The sequence below is a fragment of the Mytilus edulis genome, chromosome 9 (assembly GCF_963676685.1).
Source record: "Mytilus edulis chromosome 9, xbMytEdul2.2, whole genome shotgun sequence".
NCBI lineage: Eukaryota > Metazoa > Mollusca > Bivalvia > Mytilida > Mytilidae > Mytilus > Mytilus edulis.
This window is the reverse complement of record NC_092352.1, coordinates 10448565-10470122: the sequence shown is the minus strand read 5'-3', so window position 1 is coordinate 10470122 and position 21558 is coordinate 10448565. Positions and strand designations below refer to the sequence as shown.

Genomic DNA, 21558 nt, shown 5'->3' with positions numbered 1-21558 from the left:
TGATACAAGGATTAAAACTTTGTAAGTTGCAGTCTTCTTTATTACTTATGCTTGACTATAAAGGCACATGTTGAAAAGTTAGATACTACTGATAAGCTTGATTTTTTTTTTAAGTAATGGGAAATACTAATTTTGCAATATTACATTAACAAATCTTGGAACATTTATTGTGACAATCAATAACTTTATATAATCAAAAATATTTTGTAGGCTTTATTTCCAACAAGACAGCAGATTACCTTGAAATACTTTCCTGTTTGGATTTAATACCTGGAGACAGACCTGACTGGAAGCTACTCTGTAAAGGGGTACATCCTAAAATTCAGAATCACAGGTAAGTAATTGTAACAGCAGTGGTAGAAGTTTGTAGTAGAATTTGTCTATTTGATATGATTCAAATCAACCTTTTACTCTGTATTGAAATTGCATAATAAAAAAAATTTGAAAACTGCATGTAAAAATGATTGCCAAAACATGTGTCAAAGCGATTAGAAAAATACAATTAAGAAGGTTACGATAATTGTGGATTTGATATGCCATCAATTTTAAATCTCTTTAGAGACAAAACTTAATTGAGTCAAAATTGATTTACACATCATTATACATACACATTGTAGATTGTTAGTTGATGGATCCGGTTCCCAGACAGTATTCAATGGTCCTACACCAATGTTTGATCTGATGTTCACCAGGGCAAATACCTTTTTATCTGGTAGGTATCACATGTTACCCCAAATTAACAACTAAAATAAGCAGGTAGGGTTTTATATGGTAAAAAAAGTAGGCAAATGAAATTTACCAATTTATGGCACAAGAACACTAAAAGAATATTAAGCAGCAATAGAGAACAGCAAGCAGAATTCTAACACATGGAAAGCAGGCTTCATCTATTAATTCATAAGCTAAAAAAACATTTAAAGTTGTTACAGTTTTATCATATAAACATAACCACTTAGGAGCCTGTTACCGAAAAAAAAAGAAACATCTACAAGAACTGAGGTTTTGAGTTTATATCCTGCATGTGGCAGTTGCGCTCAACTGTGATCTTAATTGGCTATGATTGTCAGTTTTCTACCATAGGTCAGATGATCTCTTTTGGAACTCCTACTTCATCCACTGATACAAACTGGACGGCTCAAAATATCACAGTAGTGCTGAAAGTGGTGTTAAACACCAATCAATCAAATAAGCTAAAACTTGCAGAAATCTAAATAGAACTCTCTGACAGACTCGACAGCAACTATGGGACAATGGTTCTTTTGCTTAGTTGTCTGGGACACCCAACAATAGCCTCCCTCCTAATCCTGGAGATGTTCCAATGGACACCAATTAGACTGGTTACAACCATATCTAATATTGATAGAGGGGTTTAAAGAAATTTATAGAAACATAAATTGGATTTCTACATATGTATATATTTAGATCTAATTCATTTTCTTCATTTTAGCCAACTGGGATGGATTTATAGACAGAGAATCAGGAATTATGGGATATACAGTACTCATTGGTTTGACAGAATGTACAGATGATGTACATGCTGACCATGATCCTCATAAACATTTATTTGATAAATCACAGTGGACACACAGTGCTATGATTAGCCCTATACCAGCTCCATACACCAAACTACCAGGTATTTATTATATCTTAAAACATTTGGTGAACTGATACTTCTGTCACCTTAACCTACTTCACACAACTTTTTTCAAGAAACAGCGGTCTAAATTTCTACCCTTAATACCTTTAGGGACATTTGACATTTGTACAGTACAACACTTACTATGGTAACCAAATGAAACAGATTTTAACCAGTAGATATTTTTTTTTTTAAGATGGAAAGTACTTCATTACTGTCAGGGCATTAAATGATGTAAAGTATGGAGGACCATTGGTAACAACAGTCTGTCATTCTACACCACTGACAGTAGATAACTCTAGACCAGAGATTTATGATATATATGGAATAGAATATGATGAAGATCTGCCCTTACTGAAAGTTTCACATGTATCTGGGTATGTATAGAAACAGTTGCTCCAATATACCTTGGAGTTTTGTTATTTTGTTATAGTTTTTTTTTAAACACTTTTTGTCAAGTCTGCAGCTTAAGTTTCAGAAGCAACACAGTGATCCTACATGCTTGCAACAACATATAGGTACTGTCTGTTGTTAAAGGTTTTTTAAACATCAATTATTTTGTCAAACTTTCATGAAATGTTATGAATTTTGGTTAAACTTTACTTCATGATCAAATGATAGTACCCAATAAAAATAACTCAATTTTGCTATATGGTAACCAATTCTAATGAAATTTAAAGAGAACGTTAGAATGCATGGAAGAAAGTTTCGTTTTGATTTTGAGCTTTTCCACTTTTGTCAGAGTATGCAACTTTATTCATTTATTTCTCAATTGTTGAACAATTACTCATCTATGCTGTGATACATATTGTATTTTGCAAAGTTCTTTCCCTTTTACAGTGACCCTCACTCAGGTTTGGTATACAATGATTTATGTTTGGGCCATTCTGCCAGAGACTGTGATGAAATGGACTGGAAAAGAATGAACTATAGTCCAGATATACAGTATGCAGTAAAGCTCACAGATGGTGTTCGTATCTGGGTCAAAATCAAGGTCATCAATGGAGGTATAACAAAGGCTCAACTGAAAAGTATATTTGTATGGTGTAATGTACTTCTTATTGTTAATTTTATTTTAAAAAAAGGGCAAGCAAATTTCATATGTTTCTTAATTTGCAAGTATGTTATTATGCAAGGTGAGGTTATCAATAATTTACCTACAAGATTTATAGTGACCTAACATTATAAATTATGTATCCTAATTTTGCAGTGGATCTGAGAAAAATAGGAGTAGCAAACCAAGCTATAATTGTTGACAATACCCCACCAATAGCAGGACAAGTGTTGGATGGTTCAGAACAGGGGACTGATCTGCAATTCACCAAAGAGTATCAACAGGTAAAATTATTATTACATTTACTCATTTTGATCTATCAGGCAGCATTTAAATTTAATGTAAATGAAATTACTTTTTCATTGCATTTATCAATTATGATTCTTGTTAGAATTAGAAAAATACTGAAACTTCTAATAGCAGTAATTATGATTGCATTATAAAGCAGGTTGGTTGTAGTAGATGTTTTATTCCCAATAGAGTTTAAAGCAGGTTGGTTGTAGTAGATGTTTTATTCCCAATAGAGTTTAAAGCACTTATTTGGAAGCAGTCAATCTGTTCAAAACTTTAAAAACTTACTTGTAACATTTATTAGTACCAGACTTAAGAATTCATAAATACAAACAACTTTCAACAAGCTATCCCATTAATAATTCTTTCAGTATGGAAGTTTAATCTTTTAAGTTATAGTCATGTTTTCACATATTGATAAAGTTTACAGGTTAAATTGAAAAAAGTCTATTTCAAACTTTTTACTAAAAAGAGTTTGTTTACAACTTATCGCTATTTGAAAATATGTTCCGCTTGAACTTTTGACGTCAGACAACAATCACTTTTCTATTTTGGCGTCAAGATATTTTCTATAATGACGTCAACATTTTGCAGGAACTTTTGTGATGTCAAGTAATAGCGGACAAATAGTGACAAGATGTATTGAATGAAAGTATTTTATTCTTTTATAGATATGCTCTAATTGGAGACATTTCTATGACCAAGAATCAGGAATATCAATGTATATGGTTGGAGTTAGTTCTGAGAGAAATATCAACAACACAGATATAGCTAATACAACAGAAATAAGTAGACAAACCCATACAACCTGTGTGTCTGTCAACAAAGACTTAGAACATGGCAAGACATATTACACCATTGTCTGGGCTTATAATGGAGGAATAACACAACAGAAAGTGGCTGCTATATCTGATGGAGGTATGTGTCAACAAATAAAAGAAAAAATAATTTGGCCTAGGTTTTATTGATGCATATATTTTTTGTTTTGCGTAAGTATATAGTGTTTTGGTTTTTCTAAAAAAAAAAATTATTAAAAGATTAACTAAAGAAATCAAGAAAAACACAAGTTCCTTTCAAAATAGGAAAAACATTTAGTATCTTAATATTGTTTTTTTAGTAACTGTTGATTTAACCGCGCCAGAATCAGGAGAAGCTATTGATGGGGTTCAGACAGGGTTTATAGATCTTCAGTTTTCACCAAGTACGGCTAAAGTTGGGGCCCAGTGGAAGGATTACAATGATCCAGAATCTGGTATACAACAGTATGGTGTACAGGTGGAGGTTTCAAAGTAAGTTGCCTACATTTATGCATGTTATATGGTCTCTGCCAATGGCAATCATACCATATCTTTTGATTTTCACATAAATTTTGAGTTTTAGGAGAGAGAGTATTGCAACAGAAATCTAATTAAAAATACAATTCCCATAGGCATTATTTTGACCTAAACAGTCATTTTTCGGCTACTGTTAGGGTCAAATTGATTAAAATTGTAACGTGATTCGTCAAAATATCCTTATTGTGATTCGTCAGAGGTCTCAAATATTTATCAAAAAAGAAAGTGTACATTTTATAGTCATACACCAAAAATTACCTTTAACATCATTTGGAATTAATTTTTACTGTAATTCGTCATGAAGGTAACCCTATTACGACCCTCATCTATGTAACACTTTTTTTAGTAACAACACCGAAGACTATGAAGTAGTTAGAGAATGGGTTACTTTCCCAAAGGAAACTGACAGTATAGAATGGGTGAACTTTCACCTCCATCACAAGGACCATGTCAAGGTCAAGTTAAAAACCACAAATGCTGCCTTAAACTCAATTATCAATGAGACAAGTGGATTTGTTGTTGACCTGACACCAGCTGATCTTGTTAGCTTGGGAGATGGAACTGTGCTGAAAGAAGATAAAACATTTCAGGTTTGTATTAGATTTTGTTTTAAATATTAAACTGGACACAGTAATTTAAAAATAATATTGGAACTTAGTAGACAGTCAAACTGATTCTTTACCTATTCATTCCAAATGTCATCTGTGGACATTATGTGCTGGTCATGTGAACAATCTTACTTCAGGGTTAAATGTCAGCCATTTTAAATCTTTCTTTTGAATCCTTCAGCTTTGCAATTTTTACATTTAAAATTATTTTGAAGTATACTTTAAAAGTCAGATAACCATAAACTGCTCTACAGTGTAACTTGTCTAATCCGACATACTGGGTGACCGGAAGAAAATGTCGGATAAAGCAGGAAGTCGGAATACTCAGGGTTTTTTCTGCAAGGATAGGCATATTTTAGGACGATGAATGTTGGAATACTCGGGTGTCAGATTAGGCAGGTTACACTGTATAACTAAGATCCATAATGATATAAATAAAAGCAGATGTATACCTATAATTAACCAGGAGACACTTTTATTATAGGTGTACTTTATAAAACAAGACTTTTTACTTTTGCATGGAACTTTTACTTCTGTTAGCAAGGTACATGTATTTGACATTTTTTCAGTCTGATGTGACCAGTCTGTCCAGTAACTTTGAGTTTATAGATGAAGAATCTGGTTTGGATCATTATAAAATTCAGATATATCAACATCATGAAGGTGTGAGATCCCAAGTTATACCAGGTATGTAAAAACCACATGTAAAAAAGAAGATGTGGTATGATTGCCAGTGAAACAACTCTTCACAAGAGACCAAACGACACAGAAATTAACAACTATAAGTACAATAGAATGAATGAAAAACAACTATGTAACACAGCAACAAACGACAACCACTGAATTACAGGCTCCGGACATGGGACAAGCACATACATACAGAATGTGGCGAAGTTAAATATGTTAGCAGTATCTCAACCCTCCCCGTTATCTAGGACAGTGGTGTAACAGTACAACATAAGAAAGTATGAAAATTACCTATTTAAGGTAGGATGTTATCAACGACATCAAGATGCAATATCCAAATGAATTAATCCATTTCCTACACAGTAGCACTTTTTAATTTATAACTCATTTATAGCAAGTTTTTTAAACAAATTTAATTTTTCAAAAAGAAAGATAGTAAGAAGAAATTGTAAATAGAAAAATAAAATGATATAGTGCCATTATTTACATATTTTGTATCATGTTTTTAGCAATTTATGGTGAATGGTTAAATCTTGGGACTGATGTCAGTATAAACCATTACACACAGACAGGTCTGTCTTTACACCAGGGTGGAGTTTACAGTATGAGGGTGGGAGCTGTTAACAAGGCAGGATTTGTAGCAGCATTTGAGACTGATGGTGTTGTCATAGATACTACTCCACCTGTTGTAAGCATCTAAAGCTCTGGTCTTTACATTAATTTGAAATTTCTATCTTTTTAAAATTATGACAAAATACAGATTTCAAGGTTTTACTGAACATAGACAAAGAATAGTGTGAGTGGGTCAAGTTTTCATATTCTTGAAAAAAACAAGTATATATCAAGAACATATGTTTGTCAATAGTTGTACAGATCATGCATGCAGCCAACCAAAATGGTTGCCAAACAGGATATTCTTTTTATATTTGACCTCTTCAAAACATGTAGAACATTTTCTTTTTATAAAACAAATGATCATTATTGCCAATGGACATTATGCAAACAATAATCAATCAATCAATTAAAACAAGTAATAATGAAATGATGAAATTTATTTTTTGCATAAAGGTCCCATGTAAGCTATTGACCTGTGAACTTTGATTTGCAAATCAGTATGAATACATGTACCTATAATTTGCTTTTTCTAGATGCACTGGCTTCATGTAGGAAGCTTAGCAGGCAGAATAGAGACAGTTATAGATGGATATGTGTGGCAAGCTGATACAACTGGGATCAAGGCAGCCTGGGGAGCAGATGATCACCAGTCAGGCATTACAAAGTTTAAAGTGGCTGTAGGAACAACTCATGGTCAGTGTTCATTTTATAAAATCAACCACCTCTTCAATTTAGTGGTAGTATTCTTGCCTCCTTAGGTTCATGCCAAGCTAGGTCAAATAAAAGACTTGAAAAACTCTATTTGCTGCTTCTGCCCTCAGCTTGCTAGAGTAAAGCAAAAACTGGTAGGCTTTGGATCAGAATAATGTGTTCGGGTAGGTACTTTGTGAATATCTATCTAGCTTTTTGTGTCAGACTAGTAAACTTCAGAGTCACAATCCATCATAATCATGATCATCCTCATTTGAAAATTGAGCCTACATCAAAAGTTACAATAAGTGAGGCTTATAAGTATAGTATTTCCTAGGAAATAAACTGTTTGCAAATGGCTGTAATATTTTACTCCCATATTTCCTAGGAGAATACAAATATGTATAACTTTCCCTTACCTGATATTGGAATTTACTTCAACAGTCATGTAACAGAAATATGCTTGTGTATTCAGGTGGCACAGATATCCTGTCTTGGACAGTTTTTGGAACAGAGAAGGATATATACATACCTGACCTGACACTACAGCTGACAGACCTGATAACTTACATACCAGTGTATTATGTCAGTGTGAAGGCAGAGAATGGAGCAGGACAGGAGAGTAATCCTGTCACATCTACACCTATTGTTGTAGTAGATGAAGACAAACCAGGTATGTATGACAGGGATACAGTGTCAGGACAGGAGAGTAATCCTGTCACATCTACACCTATTGTTGTGGTAGATGAAGACAAGCCAGGTATGTATGACAGGGATACTGTGTCAGGACAGGAGAGTAATCCTGTCACATCTACACCTATTGTTGTGGTAGATGAAGACAAACCAGGTATGTATGACAGGGATACTGTGTCAGGACAGGAGAGTAATCCTGTCACGTCTACACCTATTGTTGTAGTGGATGAAGACAAGCCAGGTATGTATGACAGGGATACTGTGTCAGGATAGGAGAGTAATCCTGTCACATCTACACCTATTGTTGTCGTGGATGAAGACAAACCAGGTATGTATGACAGGGATACTGTGTCAGGATAGGAGAGTAATCCTGTCACATCTACACCTATTGTTGTCGTGGATGAAGACAAACCAGGTATGTATGACAGGGATACTGTGTCAGGATAGGAGAGTAATCCTGTCACATCTACACCTATTGTTGTCGTGGATGAAGACAAACCAGGTATGTATAACAGGGATACAGTGTCAGGACAGGAGAGTAATCCTGTCACATCTACACCTATTGTTGTCGTGGATGAAGACAAACCAGGTATGTATGACAGGGATACTGTGTCAGGATAGGAGAGTAATCCTGTCACATCTACACCTATTGTTGTGGTAGATGAAGACAGGTCAGGTTTGTATGACAGGGATACAGTGTCAGGATAGGAGAGTAATCCTGTCACATCTACACCTATTGTTGTAGTAGATGAAGACAAGCCAGGTATGTATGACAGGGATACTGTGTCAGGATAGGAGAGTAATCCTGTCACATCTACACCTATTGTTGTAGTAGATGAAGACAAGCCAGGTATGTATGACAGGGATACTGTGTCAGGATAGGAGAGTAATCCTGTCACATCTACACCTATTGTTGTGGTAGATGAAGACAAACCAGGTATGTATAACAGGGATACAGTGTCAGGACAGGAGAGTAATCCTGTCACATCTACACCTATTGTTGTGGTAGATGAAGACAAGCCAGGTATGTATGACAGGGATACTGTGTCAGGACAGGAGAGTAATCCTGTCACGTCTACACCTATTGTTGTAGTAGATGAAGACAAACCAGGTATGTATGACAGGGATACTGTGTCAGGACAGGAGAGTAATCCTGTCACATCTACACCTATTGTTGTAGTGGATGAAAACAAACCAGGTAGGAGGCTTTAAGCATATATCTTGGAACAGAATATGTTTTTTCTCATCACTTGGCGTCCATCTTCCTTTGTCGTCTGTTATCTTTTACAAAAATCTTCTCCTCTGAAATTACTGAACCAAACTTAGCCTAAATCATCCTTAGGGTATCTTGTTTTTAAAATTGTATTAGATGACACCAATGCAGGCTACCAACAATGATAGCCACTCTGGCTAAAAATAGAATATAGGGGTGTAAAGAGATGGGAATGCAGTTTGGCTTATATCTCTGAAATTTTAAGCATTTAGAGCAAATTGGAATTTTTAGATGCATCAGACAACCTGTTGTTGTGTTGCTACCCCTGAGTTGGTAATTTTAAGGAAATTTTGCAGTTTTTGGTCATTATCTGGATTATTATCAAAGATATAGATAAAAGGTAAACAGCAAAAATGTTCAGAACAGTAAGCTATATACATTTGTTAATTTTTTCAATATCTCTATAACAGGTTTGGTGATAGATGGAGCTGAGGGTACTGATGGTAATACCTTAGTTCTAAATGAAGATATAGATTATCAGTTAGACTTTTCTACTACAACACTACAGTTCAATGGTTTTGAGAGTCATTTACATGGAGTTGTGGATTATGAATGGGCAGTAGGTACAACTCCTGGTGGAGAAGACGTTATGTCCTATACTACACATGGACTAGTACATTCAGAAGAGGCAGATGTTGTTGGCAATGGTATGTGTAAGAATATGTTACCTTAAGGATTCACATTCTTTCTCTCTTACAATGTCTTAAAAACAAAGAAGAAAAATAGCTGTTTGGGAATATTTTTTAAAAAATAAGCTATTGGTATGGATATTGACTTTGTTGTCAGTAAATTAAAACCGCGCTAAATATTATTGTTATACACATATGCACAGTTCTACAATCTGACAATACCTATATCTTTGCATTGCAAAAGGTCTTTTGTTTCATTTACTGTTAATTATGTCTTTACACTAAATCTATTGGATGTTGGTTGTTTACTGATTGATATTTTTAGTCTTAGATACATGATTTTTATGCCCCTTTATGGTCATTATGTTTTTTGGTTTGTGCGTCCATCCGTCCATCCATTCGTCTGTCCCGCTTCAGGTTAAAGTTTTTGGTCAAGTTGTTTTTGATGAAATTGAAGTCCAATCAATTTGAAACTTAGTACACATGTTCCTTATGATATGATCTTTCTTCCATTCTCACGGTCCACTGAACATAAAAAATGATAGTGCAGATGGGGCATCCTTGTTCTGGGAACACTTTCTTGTTTATAAAGTTCCAAGTTTGAGAAAACTTTGTTATAACTGATTACCTTTGTTTATATTAATTATCAGGAATATCCAGTTCTGGTTTTGCCCAAGCCAATGTACAACTTAAATCAGAGATAAAATATTACTCCAGTGTTCGTGCTGTTACTAATGATGGCAATGTTTTAGAGGCTGTTTCTGATGGATTCACTGTAGACACTTCACCACCTGTGGTTACACTAGACAGGTAATGTATATTAGATAGTAAAATTACTTATCCTTTTGTTTTTAAAAACCAGTGCCTTTTATTACTTGTGTGATTGCTATTTTTACGTCATGTTATAATATTGTCGCTGGGCTTCCAAAATGTCGTATATGACTTTTTTGGCTAAAAATACTTTTTGACACCAATAGTCTGGGCGGGAGGAAATCTTTGGTTTTACAAAAAAATATACAGTTAGACCAATCAAAACGTTTGAAATAAGACATATTACATAATTGCCAATGTCAGTTGTTTGTAAAGTTTTCTTCCAAAATGTTGTATGAAAACTTGAAAATCGTTGTATAATGGCTTTGGGAATAAAATAATTGTACATTTCTTTATTTCTGTTCTTGGATAATCCAGAAATGTCAAAGTTTTTATTTCACTGCTATTTACAAAAATGTTCAATTTCACATACAACATTTTGGAAGCATGATTTTGTAAAAAAGTTCAAAGCCTGTTTGTGGGATATTTTTTGTTTAATTTGTAATTTACAACATTTTAGAAGCCCAGGGACGATATATTTTTTGATTTGCCTTTTACAATGATATTTTTTTCCCATCTTTGTTTTTATTATCAAATTTGTCTGAAACCAATTTACAGACTCACAGATAGAGATGCCTCTGAAATAGAAGGTGTGTCCAGTATTTATCAGAAAACAGTGGATTCCCTGTCAGCCCTGTGGCATTATAGTGATGAAGAGAGTGGTGTACAGAGAGCTTGGTTCAGTGTAGGGACCTATCCTTTTGGAGGAGATGTGGCTCCAGTAACAGAAGTTAATATTACACCAAATCAACAAAGTTCACTTCCATTGTCTACTGTAGTTGCAGATATTTCAGGTAAATGATTTTATGCATGAAATATTTGCTATTGGACATTAAACAACAATCATTCATTAAACTTAATTGCTACAAAAAAGAGAGAATTTTGGAAAATTTTCTTTTTAAAGTATGGCTTATAAGAGAAAAAATCATCTTCCCAAATGTATGTTATACAAAACATTTAAAGTTAATTACTACTATTTATTTGATAGCTTAAATGTTAGATAGCACATCTATTTTGACATATTTGTTTTTTAGCTTGCCTGGCTCTTTATCACTTGTCATCTATGTCATTATCTACATTTTACTTTTATAAAAAAATAAATCCCCTCTAATCCTACAGGCCCAATTAAAGCATTCTTGGCTTAAATCATCCTTAATTAAAGTACTATTCTTTTTATGTTGCCTTTTATTTAGAAAATAATAATAGATAGAGAGCACTTTTAAATAGCAAAATTTATCAGCAATTTAACATCTACAAATAAAGAAACATAGCTGAAATAATCGGTCAACACCTCACCATTTAAAAGTGCTCTCTTTCAATTACAGTTTTCAATTTAATAAACAAAACCACAAAATAATGGTAAAAAAGACATCATTTAAGGGCCATAATGCTTCTTTGAAGGAGTCCAACAACAATTTCACCCAATTGCTTATTTGTAAATCATCACTTTCTAAAAAAAAAAATCTTTTGAATGTTCCCTTGTTCAATTAAAGTTTTCAATAAAAGTGAACTGTAAACCCCAAAAAAAGATCAGAAACAAAGAGAATTTGAGTCATTAATTATATTCTAGTTTATAATGTGACCATTGTTGGAGATGCACATAGATTTGTCACGTACTCAGTGTAGTGACTTCTGGGTAACGTACCAGAGTTTACCCCTGGATATTGGAAGATGCACCGTTTCTTAGCTTTCTATCTTTGAATTTGTATTTTGGCCTCTATCACACACTTACAATGTGTGGGACGCGTTGCTGTCTCTGAATAGACCTTGTGTGTCGTCCAGTAACAACCAGTGCTAACCTGTGCACTATCACTTTGCTGTATACTTCCTATGCGCTGCTATTCCTGTGCACCACTATCCTGTGCACTATCGGTCTGTTCCACCTGTGCACTGCTTATCCAGCACTCCCTGGTTTATGCTTTACTTGTGCACTTGTTTACTTGTGCACTATAAACGCACAGTTGCCTATGCACCTGTTACCCGGTGCGTATTTTCCACTTATATCCTCCTGCAACCTTATTCAGGTACACAGATAGATTCTTATTCAGAATCAATTTAATCTTTATAAAGTGAAAATTATTACCTTCTTACTTCTTCTAGATGTCTGGATTATCCAACAAGCGACCCTTGTTTTGACAGCACATCAGCTTATATACTACGGTATTGGACCATACCATTTACTTTGGACGATACCATATGTCTTATTCATATGAGTGTTTATAATTACCTAACCCTTAATGCTAAAACCTTTGAATGACGGCCCTTATGTTTACGACTACCGTTCGGAATATTTCCTGGCATGCTAACCACGACCGGTCCGTTACTGGTTCTAAATATTATAAATATCCATAGCAATGTAAACAAAACAAAATCGAAAGTAGACAACTGTTCAACTTTCAAACATAACGAGTTCGTATAACAATGATTCAGCTTGATAAAAGAAATAAGATGAACCCTAGTAAAATAAAACTGGTGAACGATGTTCATCACAGATTCAGGTGAGGAACACAAGCACCGAAGAGCCTTTTGTTATGCTCTTAGGTTACTTATACTTACATATACAATTAATACATTTTATAGGAAAACCCAACATTATATCAGTGTATGCAGAGAACAAGGCAGGATCAATTTGTAAAATGACATTTAATTCAGTGATTATTGATACATCACCACCAAATCAGGGAATTGTCACCTGTCCAGAATATGTAGGGGTAAGTAACATTGTAACCATTAGATACATCAGCACCAAATCAGGGGATTGTCACCTGTCCAGAATATGTAGGGGTATGTAGCATTGTAATCATTAGATACATCACCACCAAATCAGGGAATTGTCACCTGTCTAGAATATGTAGGGGTAAGTAACATTGTAATCATTAGATACATCACCACCAAATCAGGGAGTTGTCACCTGTCCAGAATATGTAGGGGTAAGTAACATTGTAACCATTAGATACATCAGCACCAAATCAGGGAGTTGTCACCTGTCCAGAATATGTAGGGGTAAGTAACATTGTAACCATTAGATACATCAGCACCAAATCAGGGAGTTGTCACCTGTCCAGAATATGTAGGGGTATGTACTATGTAGCATTGTAATCATTAGATACATCTGCACCAAACCAGGGAGTTGTCACCTGTCCAGAATATGTAGGGGTATGTACTATGTAGCATTGTAATCATTAGATACATCTGCACCAAACCAGGGAGTTGTCACCTGTCCAGAATATGTAGGGGTATGTAGCATTGTAATCCTTAGATACATCTGCACCAAACCAGGGAGTTGTCACCTGTCCAGAATATGTAGGGGTAAGTAACATTGTAATCATTAGATACATCTGCACCAAACCAGGGAGTTGTCACCTGTCCAGAATATGTAGGGGTATGTAGCATTGTAATCCTTAGATACATCTGCACCAAACCAGGGAGTTGTCACCTGTCCAGAATATGTAGGGGTAAGTAACATTGTAATCATGAGATACATCAGCACCAAATCAGGGAGTTGTCACCTGTCCAGAATATGTAGGGGTAAGTAACATTGTAACCATTAGAAACATCAGCACCAAATCAGGGAATTGTCACCTGTCCAGAATATGTAGGGGTAAGTAACATTGTAACCATTAGATACACCAAATCAGGGAGTTGTCACCTGTCCAGAATATGTAGGGGTAAGTAACATTGTAACCATTAGATACATCAGCACCAAATCAGGGAGTTGTCACCTGTCCAGAATATGTAGGGGTAAGTAACATTGTAACCATTAGATACATCAGCACCAAATCAGGGAGTTGTCACCTGTCCAGAATATGTAGGGGTATGTACTATGTAGCATTGTAATCATTAGATACATCTGCACCAAACCAGGGAGTTGTCACCTGTCCAGAATATGTAGGGGTATGTACTATGTAGCATTGTAATCATTAGATACATCTGCACCAAACCAGGGAGTTGTCACCTGTCCAGAATATGTAGGGGTATGTAGCATTGTAATCCTTAGATACATCTGCACCAAACCAGGGAGTTGTCACCTGTCCAGAATATGTAGGGGTAAGTAACATTGTAATCATTAGATACATCTGCACCAAACCAGGGAGTTGTCACCTGTCCAGAATATGTAGGGGTATGTAGCATTGTAATCCTTAGATACATCTGCACCAAACCAGGGAGTTGTCACCTGTCCAGAATATGTAGGGGTAAGTAACATTGTAATCATTAGATACATCTGCACCAAACCAGGGAGTTGTCACCTGTCCAGAATATGTAGGGGTATGTAGCATTGTAATCCTTAGATACATCTGCACCAAACCAGGGAGTTGTCACCTGTCCAGAATATGTAGGGGTATGTAGCATTGTAATCCTTAGATACATCTGCACCAAACCAGGGAGTTGTCACCTGTCCAGAATATGTAGGGGTATGTAGCATTGTAATCAATTGGTACATCATAATAAGAGAATTGTTTCTTTACTGATTAGGTAAGGGTAGGAAGCATATTAATCAATTAATAAGAGACTAGTCAGCTGTCCCGATTAGGTTAAGTCAGGTAGTATTGTAATCAAAAGATATACATGTATCAGAATTATGGAGTAGTCACCTTTCCAGATTCGGAAGAGTCAGGTAGATTTGCTAACCAATAGATACGTCAGAATCTGATGATTGTCCCATGTCCTTGTAGGGGACAGATGGTTTGCATTTAAAGTAATGCATTTTCCATACCTGCCAACTGTCACTATTTGCGGGGGATTTCCCCCATGAAAGCTCCCAAATGGAAATTTTGAAATAGCAATTTCAAGTTGTAATGGTTACAGGCTTTTAAAAGTATGAAGAAGCCAGAAAACAACATGAATATACATTTGAAGGCCCCCTTGAAGGTTTCTTAGGACTATAAGAGCCATCTTGCACGCAAAACCCCCTGGACATTTTGAAAAGTTGGCAGGTATGATTTTCAGGTAAGTGACACTGTAATAGGTTCTTTTAACTGTTAATAGAACTAAAATTTACAGCTTTTACATTAATGCTAGCAAGACAAATCTTTGTTTGGCTTGCTTGCTTTGTTTGTATCAATGTTTGCTCAAGCATGGCAATTAAGATAGGCGGGACTTCAGTTTGTATACATCATACTTAAATTTTATTGGACGTTATGTTTGAGGTTTTAAAATAAGGACACTTAATTTTAAAACATCACATGACAAATATTCTCACATGTTTCCTTACCTGTAAAAAAAAAACCAATAATTGGTCAATGAAAGAGAAATATAAACTGTTTTCTTGTATGGGCCTTCCACAGTTTTGCGTCGAGTGCAAAAAAAGTTTATATTTTTATTAACTGTTATTTCAGTTATTTCCGTGTCTGTCCTTCCATTATGTGACTCAAGAAAAAATTCCAAAAAATGGGTTACAATTGTATTGAAAAGAGAAAATCGAGTGCACATTTTTATGTTAGGGTGTGTTTGAGATGAATATTTTGTCTTAAAAACGTACAAAGCAAGAGTATTTGATACATCATCTCGCTTCAGATTCTATCATTTTTATATAGCAAAGCTACAGGTTGACTTTATAACATAAAAAAAATTCACAGTACTAAAAGGTGAAATATATAGGTCAAGTGAAATACATATGTATTGAATCACAAAATCAGAGTAGGTGTGTTCGAAAAGCTTTTTTTTTTTTTTAATAAAAGTTATAGACAACAGTCTTTTAAGTTGGATGATGGCAATGCATATCTTCGAGAAAAAAAATTATCTTCCATTTCTACGATTGTGAAAATGAATTGGCGTAATAGGGAGATAATTTCGACGAATGTATTGTATATTTACAGGTAAGAAAACATGTGAGAATAATTGTCATGTGATGTTTTAAAATTTAGTGTCCTTAACCTCAAACATAACGTCCAATAAAATATAAGTATCATGATGTATACAAGCTGAAACCCCGCCTATCTTAATTGCCATGCTTCAGCAAACATTGATTCAAACAAAGCAAGCAAGCCAAACAAAGAATTGTCTTGCTAGCATTAATGTAAAAGCTGTAAAGTTTTTTTTAATTTCAGGCTAAGGTTCCAGTAAAGTGTACCTGGACTGGTTTTCAAGATAATGAAAGCCCAATAGAGAGGTTTCTTATATCACTGGGTTCTCAAGAAGGGTTTTCTGATATATTCAGCGACAGAAAAGTTGATGGAAATACATTCAGTTATACAATAAATGGTGTGTAAAGAATGAAAAATTTAGTTTCTTATGATGTAAAATAACAAAACAAAACTTGAAAAAAGGAATTGATGTTAAACTTAATTGTTACTGTTTACATGCTGTTTATGGGAAGACATGTAGATTATAAAATATTTGCATTTTGAAATTTTAAAAATGATTTAAGCTGGTGGACTTTTTTTAATCAGGTTTTTTTAATCTCATTTACTGAGGCCTTACATTATTCTGTCAGAAGAGGAGATGCAGCGTAAGGAATTTTGTAATAAAGTGAAGAATTCTTACATCGACATGATTTCTTATATAAATAAAGAACACTTTGAAGCTGAGGAAGTTAATGGTCTTGAAATTTTTATATTTTTATGATTATTGCAATTAAACATGTATCAAACAGTAAAGATTTATTTTGAATACTTTCCCTTATTCCCAAGGAATAAAGAATAAGAACTGTTAAAAAATATTCAAAATCTGATAAAAATGTTTTAGAGTTAATTCATCACTATTTACATGGAATATATTAAATTATAAGCCTTGTATCTTTGATATTTATAACATTTGCATTAAAACATCTTAAAATTTGTAAGAGTAGAGGTCATAAGAAAATCTAAGATGTGACATAAGACAGAAATTGTTTTATATAGATGCAGATGAGTTGATGACTCATGAGAAGTCCTACTATGTTACTGTTACTGCTGTTAACACAGTGGGTTTACAGTCCTACAGTTTCTCTGGACCTGTTGCCATAGATACCACCCCTCCTAATTCTGGTAGAGTGATTGACCTTCATACGACCTACAGGATGGATGTGACTGACAATGCAGCTACAGTACAGATGAATGCTAAAGCTTGTACTACTGATGAAGGTAATACAGGCAAACATACTGATTAGGTTCACATTCAAATAATAAAATGCCTTATAAGTATTAGTTACCTTTATATTTTTTTTCTTTCTTTAATGAAGTAAAATAGAATCGCGTCATATTTATTTGGTGTAAGAGTCACAGAGGCAAAACTTAGGCATGCTGTTTCTGGTATTTGAAACATCACAACAGTTGTAAAATGTTGTGAACAGATCAATTGACCCATGACAACTTATTTTTTTACAGAATGTGATGCCTTAGATGCTACATGTTCAGAATCTCTGACCTCAGTTTCTGTAACCTGGCAACCATTTACTGATGAACAATCTGGAATAGCTGGGTATGGATACAAACCTTCAGATAATTATAAAGTCTATTTTGGCATTGTTTTGATTAAAAGTGAGATCTTAGTTAAGAATTGTTATTTTTGTCATTGTATACATACTGATACATAAAAGTATTGTTAGTTTAAATTGAAAATATGTAATTTATATTTTCTTTTTATTCCTTAAGTATCAAGTGTTGTTTTTCTTGAATACACAGCCTTTTTATAAACAAAAAACATTTAAAACTTAATTTGTGTGTAGATTTTGATATAAACTTATCTACCTCACTAGGCAAAACTCCTTGTAGAAGAAAAATGTTTGAAGCTTTATAACATCATCATTAAAGCCTTTCTCATTGTCAATTGTTTAAATTTGTTGGCCATTCTTATCCAAGAAATCTTGAATTTGTCGTTTTAAAGTCTGCAAAACTTCAACCTTTTTAGCTCACCTGGCCCAAAGGGCTAAGTGAGCTTTTCTCATCACTTGTCGTCCGTCGTCTGTCATCGTTAACTTTTACTAAAATCTTCTCCTCTGAAACTACAGCCAAATTTAACCAAACTTGGCCACAATCATCATTAGGGTATCTAGTTTACAAATTGTGTCCGGTGACCCGCCAAACCAACCAAGATGGCCGCCATAGCTAAAAATAGAACATAGGGGTAAAATGTAGATTTTGGCTTATAACTCTGAAACCAAAGCATTTAGAGCAAATCTTAAAAGGAGTTAACTTGTTTATCTAGTAAATATCTATCTGCCCTGAATTTTCAGATGAATTGGACAACTTTTTGTTGGATTGCTGCCCCCCAATTGGTAATTTTTAAAGAAATTTAGCCGTTTTGGTTATTATCTTGAATACTATTATAGATAGAGATAACCTGTAAACAGCAATAATGTTTCAAATTAAGATCTACAAATGAGTCAACATGACCAAAGTGGTCAGTTGACCCCTTAAGGAGTTATTGCCCTTTATAGTCAATTTTTAACAATTTTCATTAATTTGGTAAATTTTGGTAAGTTTTTATAATTTTTTTCCTCTGTAACTAAAGGGCCAAGTTCATTACAGATAGAGAAAATTGTAAGTAGCAAGAATGATCAGTAAAGTATGATCTACAAACACATCACCTTCACCAATACTCCATTTTGTCATGAATCCATCTGTTTCCTTTGTTTAATATGCACATAGACCAAGGTGAGCGACACAGGCTCTTAAGAGCCTCTAGTTTAGGTGAACTGATTGATTCTCCTAGTATATGTTTTTGAGACCTTTATTTTTAGCTCACCTGGCCGAAAGGCCAAGTGAGCTTTTCTCATCACTTGGCGTCCGTCGTCGTCGTCCGTCGTCGTCCTGCGTTAACTTTTACAAAAATCTTCTCCTCTGAAACAACTGGGCCAAATTTAACCAAACTTGGCCATAATCATCATTTGGGTATCTAGTTTAAAAAATGTGTCCGGTGCCCCGCCCAACCAACCAAGATGGCCGCCATGGCTAAAAATAGAACATAGGGGTAAAATGCAGTTTTTGGCTTATAACTCAAAAACCAAAGCATTTAGAGCAAATCTTGTTCATCAGGTCAAGATCTATCTGCCCTGAAATTTTCAGATGAATCGGACATTTCGTTGTTGGGTTGCTGCCCCTGAAATGGTAATTTTAAGGAAATTTTGCTGTTTTTGGTTATTATCTTGAATATTATTATAGATAGAGATAAACTGTAAACAGCAATAATGTTCAGCAAAGTAAGATCTACAAAAAAGTCAACATGACCAAAATGGTCAGTTGACCACTTTAGGAGTTATTGCCCTTTATAGTCAATTTTTAACCATTTTTCGTAAATCTTAGTAATCTTTTAGAAAAATCTTCTCCTCTGAAACTACTGGGCCAAATTTAACCAAACTTAGCCATAATCATCATTGGGGTATCTAGTTAAAAAAATGTGTCCGGTAACTCGTCCAACAAACCAAGGTGGCTGCCATAGCTAAAAATAGAACATGGGGGTAAAATGCAGTTTTTGGCTTATAACTCAAAAAACAAAGCATTAAGAGCAAATTTGACATGAAGTAAAATTGTTGATCAGGTCACGATCTATCTGCCCTGGAATTGTCAGATGAATCGGATAATCGGTTGTTAGGTTGCTGCCCCTGAATTGGTAATTTTGAGGAAATTTTGTTGTTTTTTTGTTATTATCTTGAACATTATTATAGATAGAGATAAACTGTAAACAGCAATAATGTACAGCAAAGTAAGAACTAAAAATAAGTCAGTATGATCAAAATAGTCAATTGACCCCCTAAGGAGTTATTGCCCTTCATAGTCAATTTTTAACAATTTTCTTAAAATTTGAAGATTTTCAATAACATTTTCCACAGAAAGTACTGTTATGGATAGAGATAATTGTAAGCAGCAAGAATGTTTAGTAAAGTAAGATCTACAAATACATCACCATCACCAAAACACAATTTTGTCATGAATCCATCTGTGTCCATTGTTTAATATTCACATAGACAAGGTGAGCGACACAGGCTCTTTAGAGCCTCTAGTTATTTATTTTACCTATCCTAAAGGTATGCCAGTCTACTTTCTGCACTAGCCTAGTAATAAAACTAACAAAATGTTGATAAGTTTGTATATGTTATATATTTGAACAATAAAAAAATACTAATAATTTTTTTTTCTGATAGATATGAGATAGCTGTAGGGACTACTCCAGGGGGTGGACAGATTAAAGCTTTTTACAGTATACAAGCAGAAACCAATTATTATACAGTAACTGGACTGAATTTAAATGGTCTAACAAAGGTAATTAATTTTACTAATTATTGTGATAAATATATATGTCCTATTATATAAAAGTTGTTTTTCATATACATGCATTGCTGTACTTGCAGCAAGATGTACAAATAATTGTATTATTCCATTAATTATTGTTAAGTTGTAAATATTCATCCACTAAGAAAGTGAAAATAAAATGTCTGCAGTTATTTTCAAACACCATTTTTTTAGCTCACCTGGCCCGAAGGGCCAAGTGAGCTTTTCTCATCACTTGGCGTCCGTCGTCCGTCGTCCTTCGTCGTCCGTCGTCGTTAACTTTTACAAAAATCTTCTCCTCTGAAACTACTGGGCCAAATCAAACCAAACTTGGCCACAATCATCATTGGGGTATCTAGTTTAAAAAATGTGTGGCCTGACCCGGTCAACCAACCAAGATGGCCGCCACGGCTAAAAATAGAACATAGGGGTAAAATGCAGTTTTTGGCTTATAACTCAAAAACCAAAGCATTTAGAGCAAATCTGACATGGGTAAAAATGTTTATCAGGTCAAGATCTATCTGCCCTGAAATTTTCAGATGAATCGGTCAATCGGTTGTTGGGTTGCTGCCCCTGAATTGGTAATTTTGAAGAAATTTTGCTGTTTTTGGTTATTATCTTGAATATTATTATAGTTAGAGATAAACTGTAAGCAGCAATAATGTTCAGCAAAGTAAGATCTACAAATAAGTCAACATGACCAAAATGGTCAGTTGACCCGTTTAGGAGTTATTGCCCTTTATAGTCAATTTTTAACCATTTTTCGTTAATTAAAGTAATCTTTTACAAAAATCTTCTCCTCTGAAACTACTTGGCCAAATTAATCCAAACTTGGCCACAATCATCTTTGGGGTATCTAGTTTAAAAAATGTGTGGTGTGACCTGGTCAACCAACCAAGATGGCCGCCACGGCTAAAAATAGAACAAAGGGGTAAAATGCAGTTTTTGGCTTATAACTCAAAAACCAAAGCATTTTGAGGAAATTTGACAT

General features: G+C 34.5%; 1 protein-coding gene across 1 annotated transcript in view; it reads left to right on the top strand.

The window, feature by feature from the left end:
* The window catches only part of LOC139489503 (uncharacterized), a 255507-nt gene that overhangs the window by 173794 nt on the left and 60155 nt on the right, over positions 1-21558 (top strand). The window contains exons 123-143 of the mRNA XM_071275986.1: positions 211-334; positions 618-712; positions 1448-1633; positions 1833-2013; positions 2477-2643; positions 2847-2974; positions 3653-3899; positions 4099-4270; positions 4662-4905; positions 5493-5610; positions 6120-6298; positions 6759-6918; positions 7391-7588; positions 9292-9528; positions 10161-10320; positions 10939-11174; positions 12961-13091; positions 16428-16581; positions 17220-17441; positions 17685-17778; positions 20441-20558. Coding sequence (XP_071132087.1) covers positions 211-334; positions 618-712; positions 1448-1633; positions 1833-2013; positions 2477-2643; positions 2847-2974; positions 3653-3899; positions 4099-4270; positions 4662-4905; positions 5493-5610; positions 6120-6298; positions 6759-6918; positions 7391-7588; positions 9292-9528; positions 10161-10320; positions 10939-11174; positions 12961-13091; positions 16428-16581; positions 17220-17441; positions 17685-17778; positions 20441-20558 — 3551 coding nt within the window. The remainder of the gene's footprint in view (positions 1-210; positions 335-617; positions 713-1447; positions 1634-1832; positions 2014-2476; positions 2644-2846; positions 2975-3652; positions 3900-4098; positions 4271-4661; positions 4906-5492; positions 5611-6119; positions 6299-6758; positions 6919-7390; positions 7589-9291; positions 9529-10160; positions 10321-10938; positions 11175-12960; positions 13092-16427; positions 16582-17219; positions 17442-17684; positions 17779-20440; positions 20559-21558) is intronic.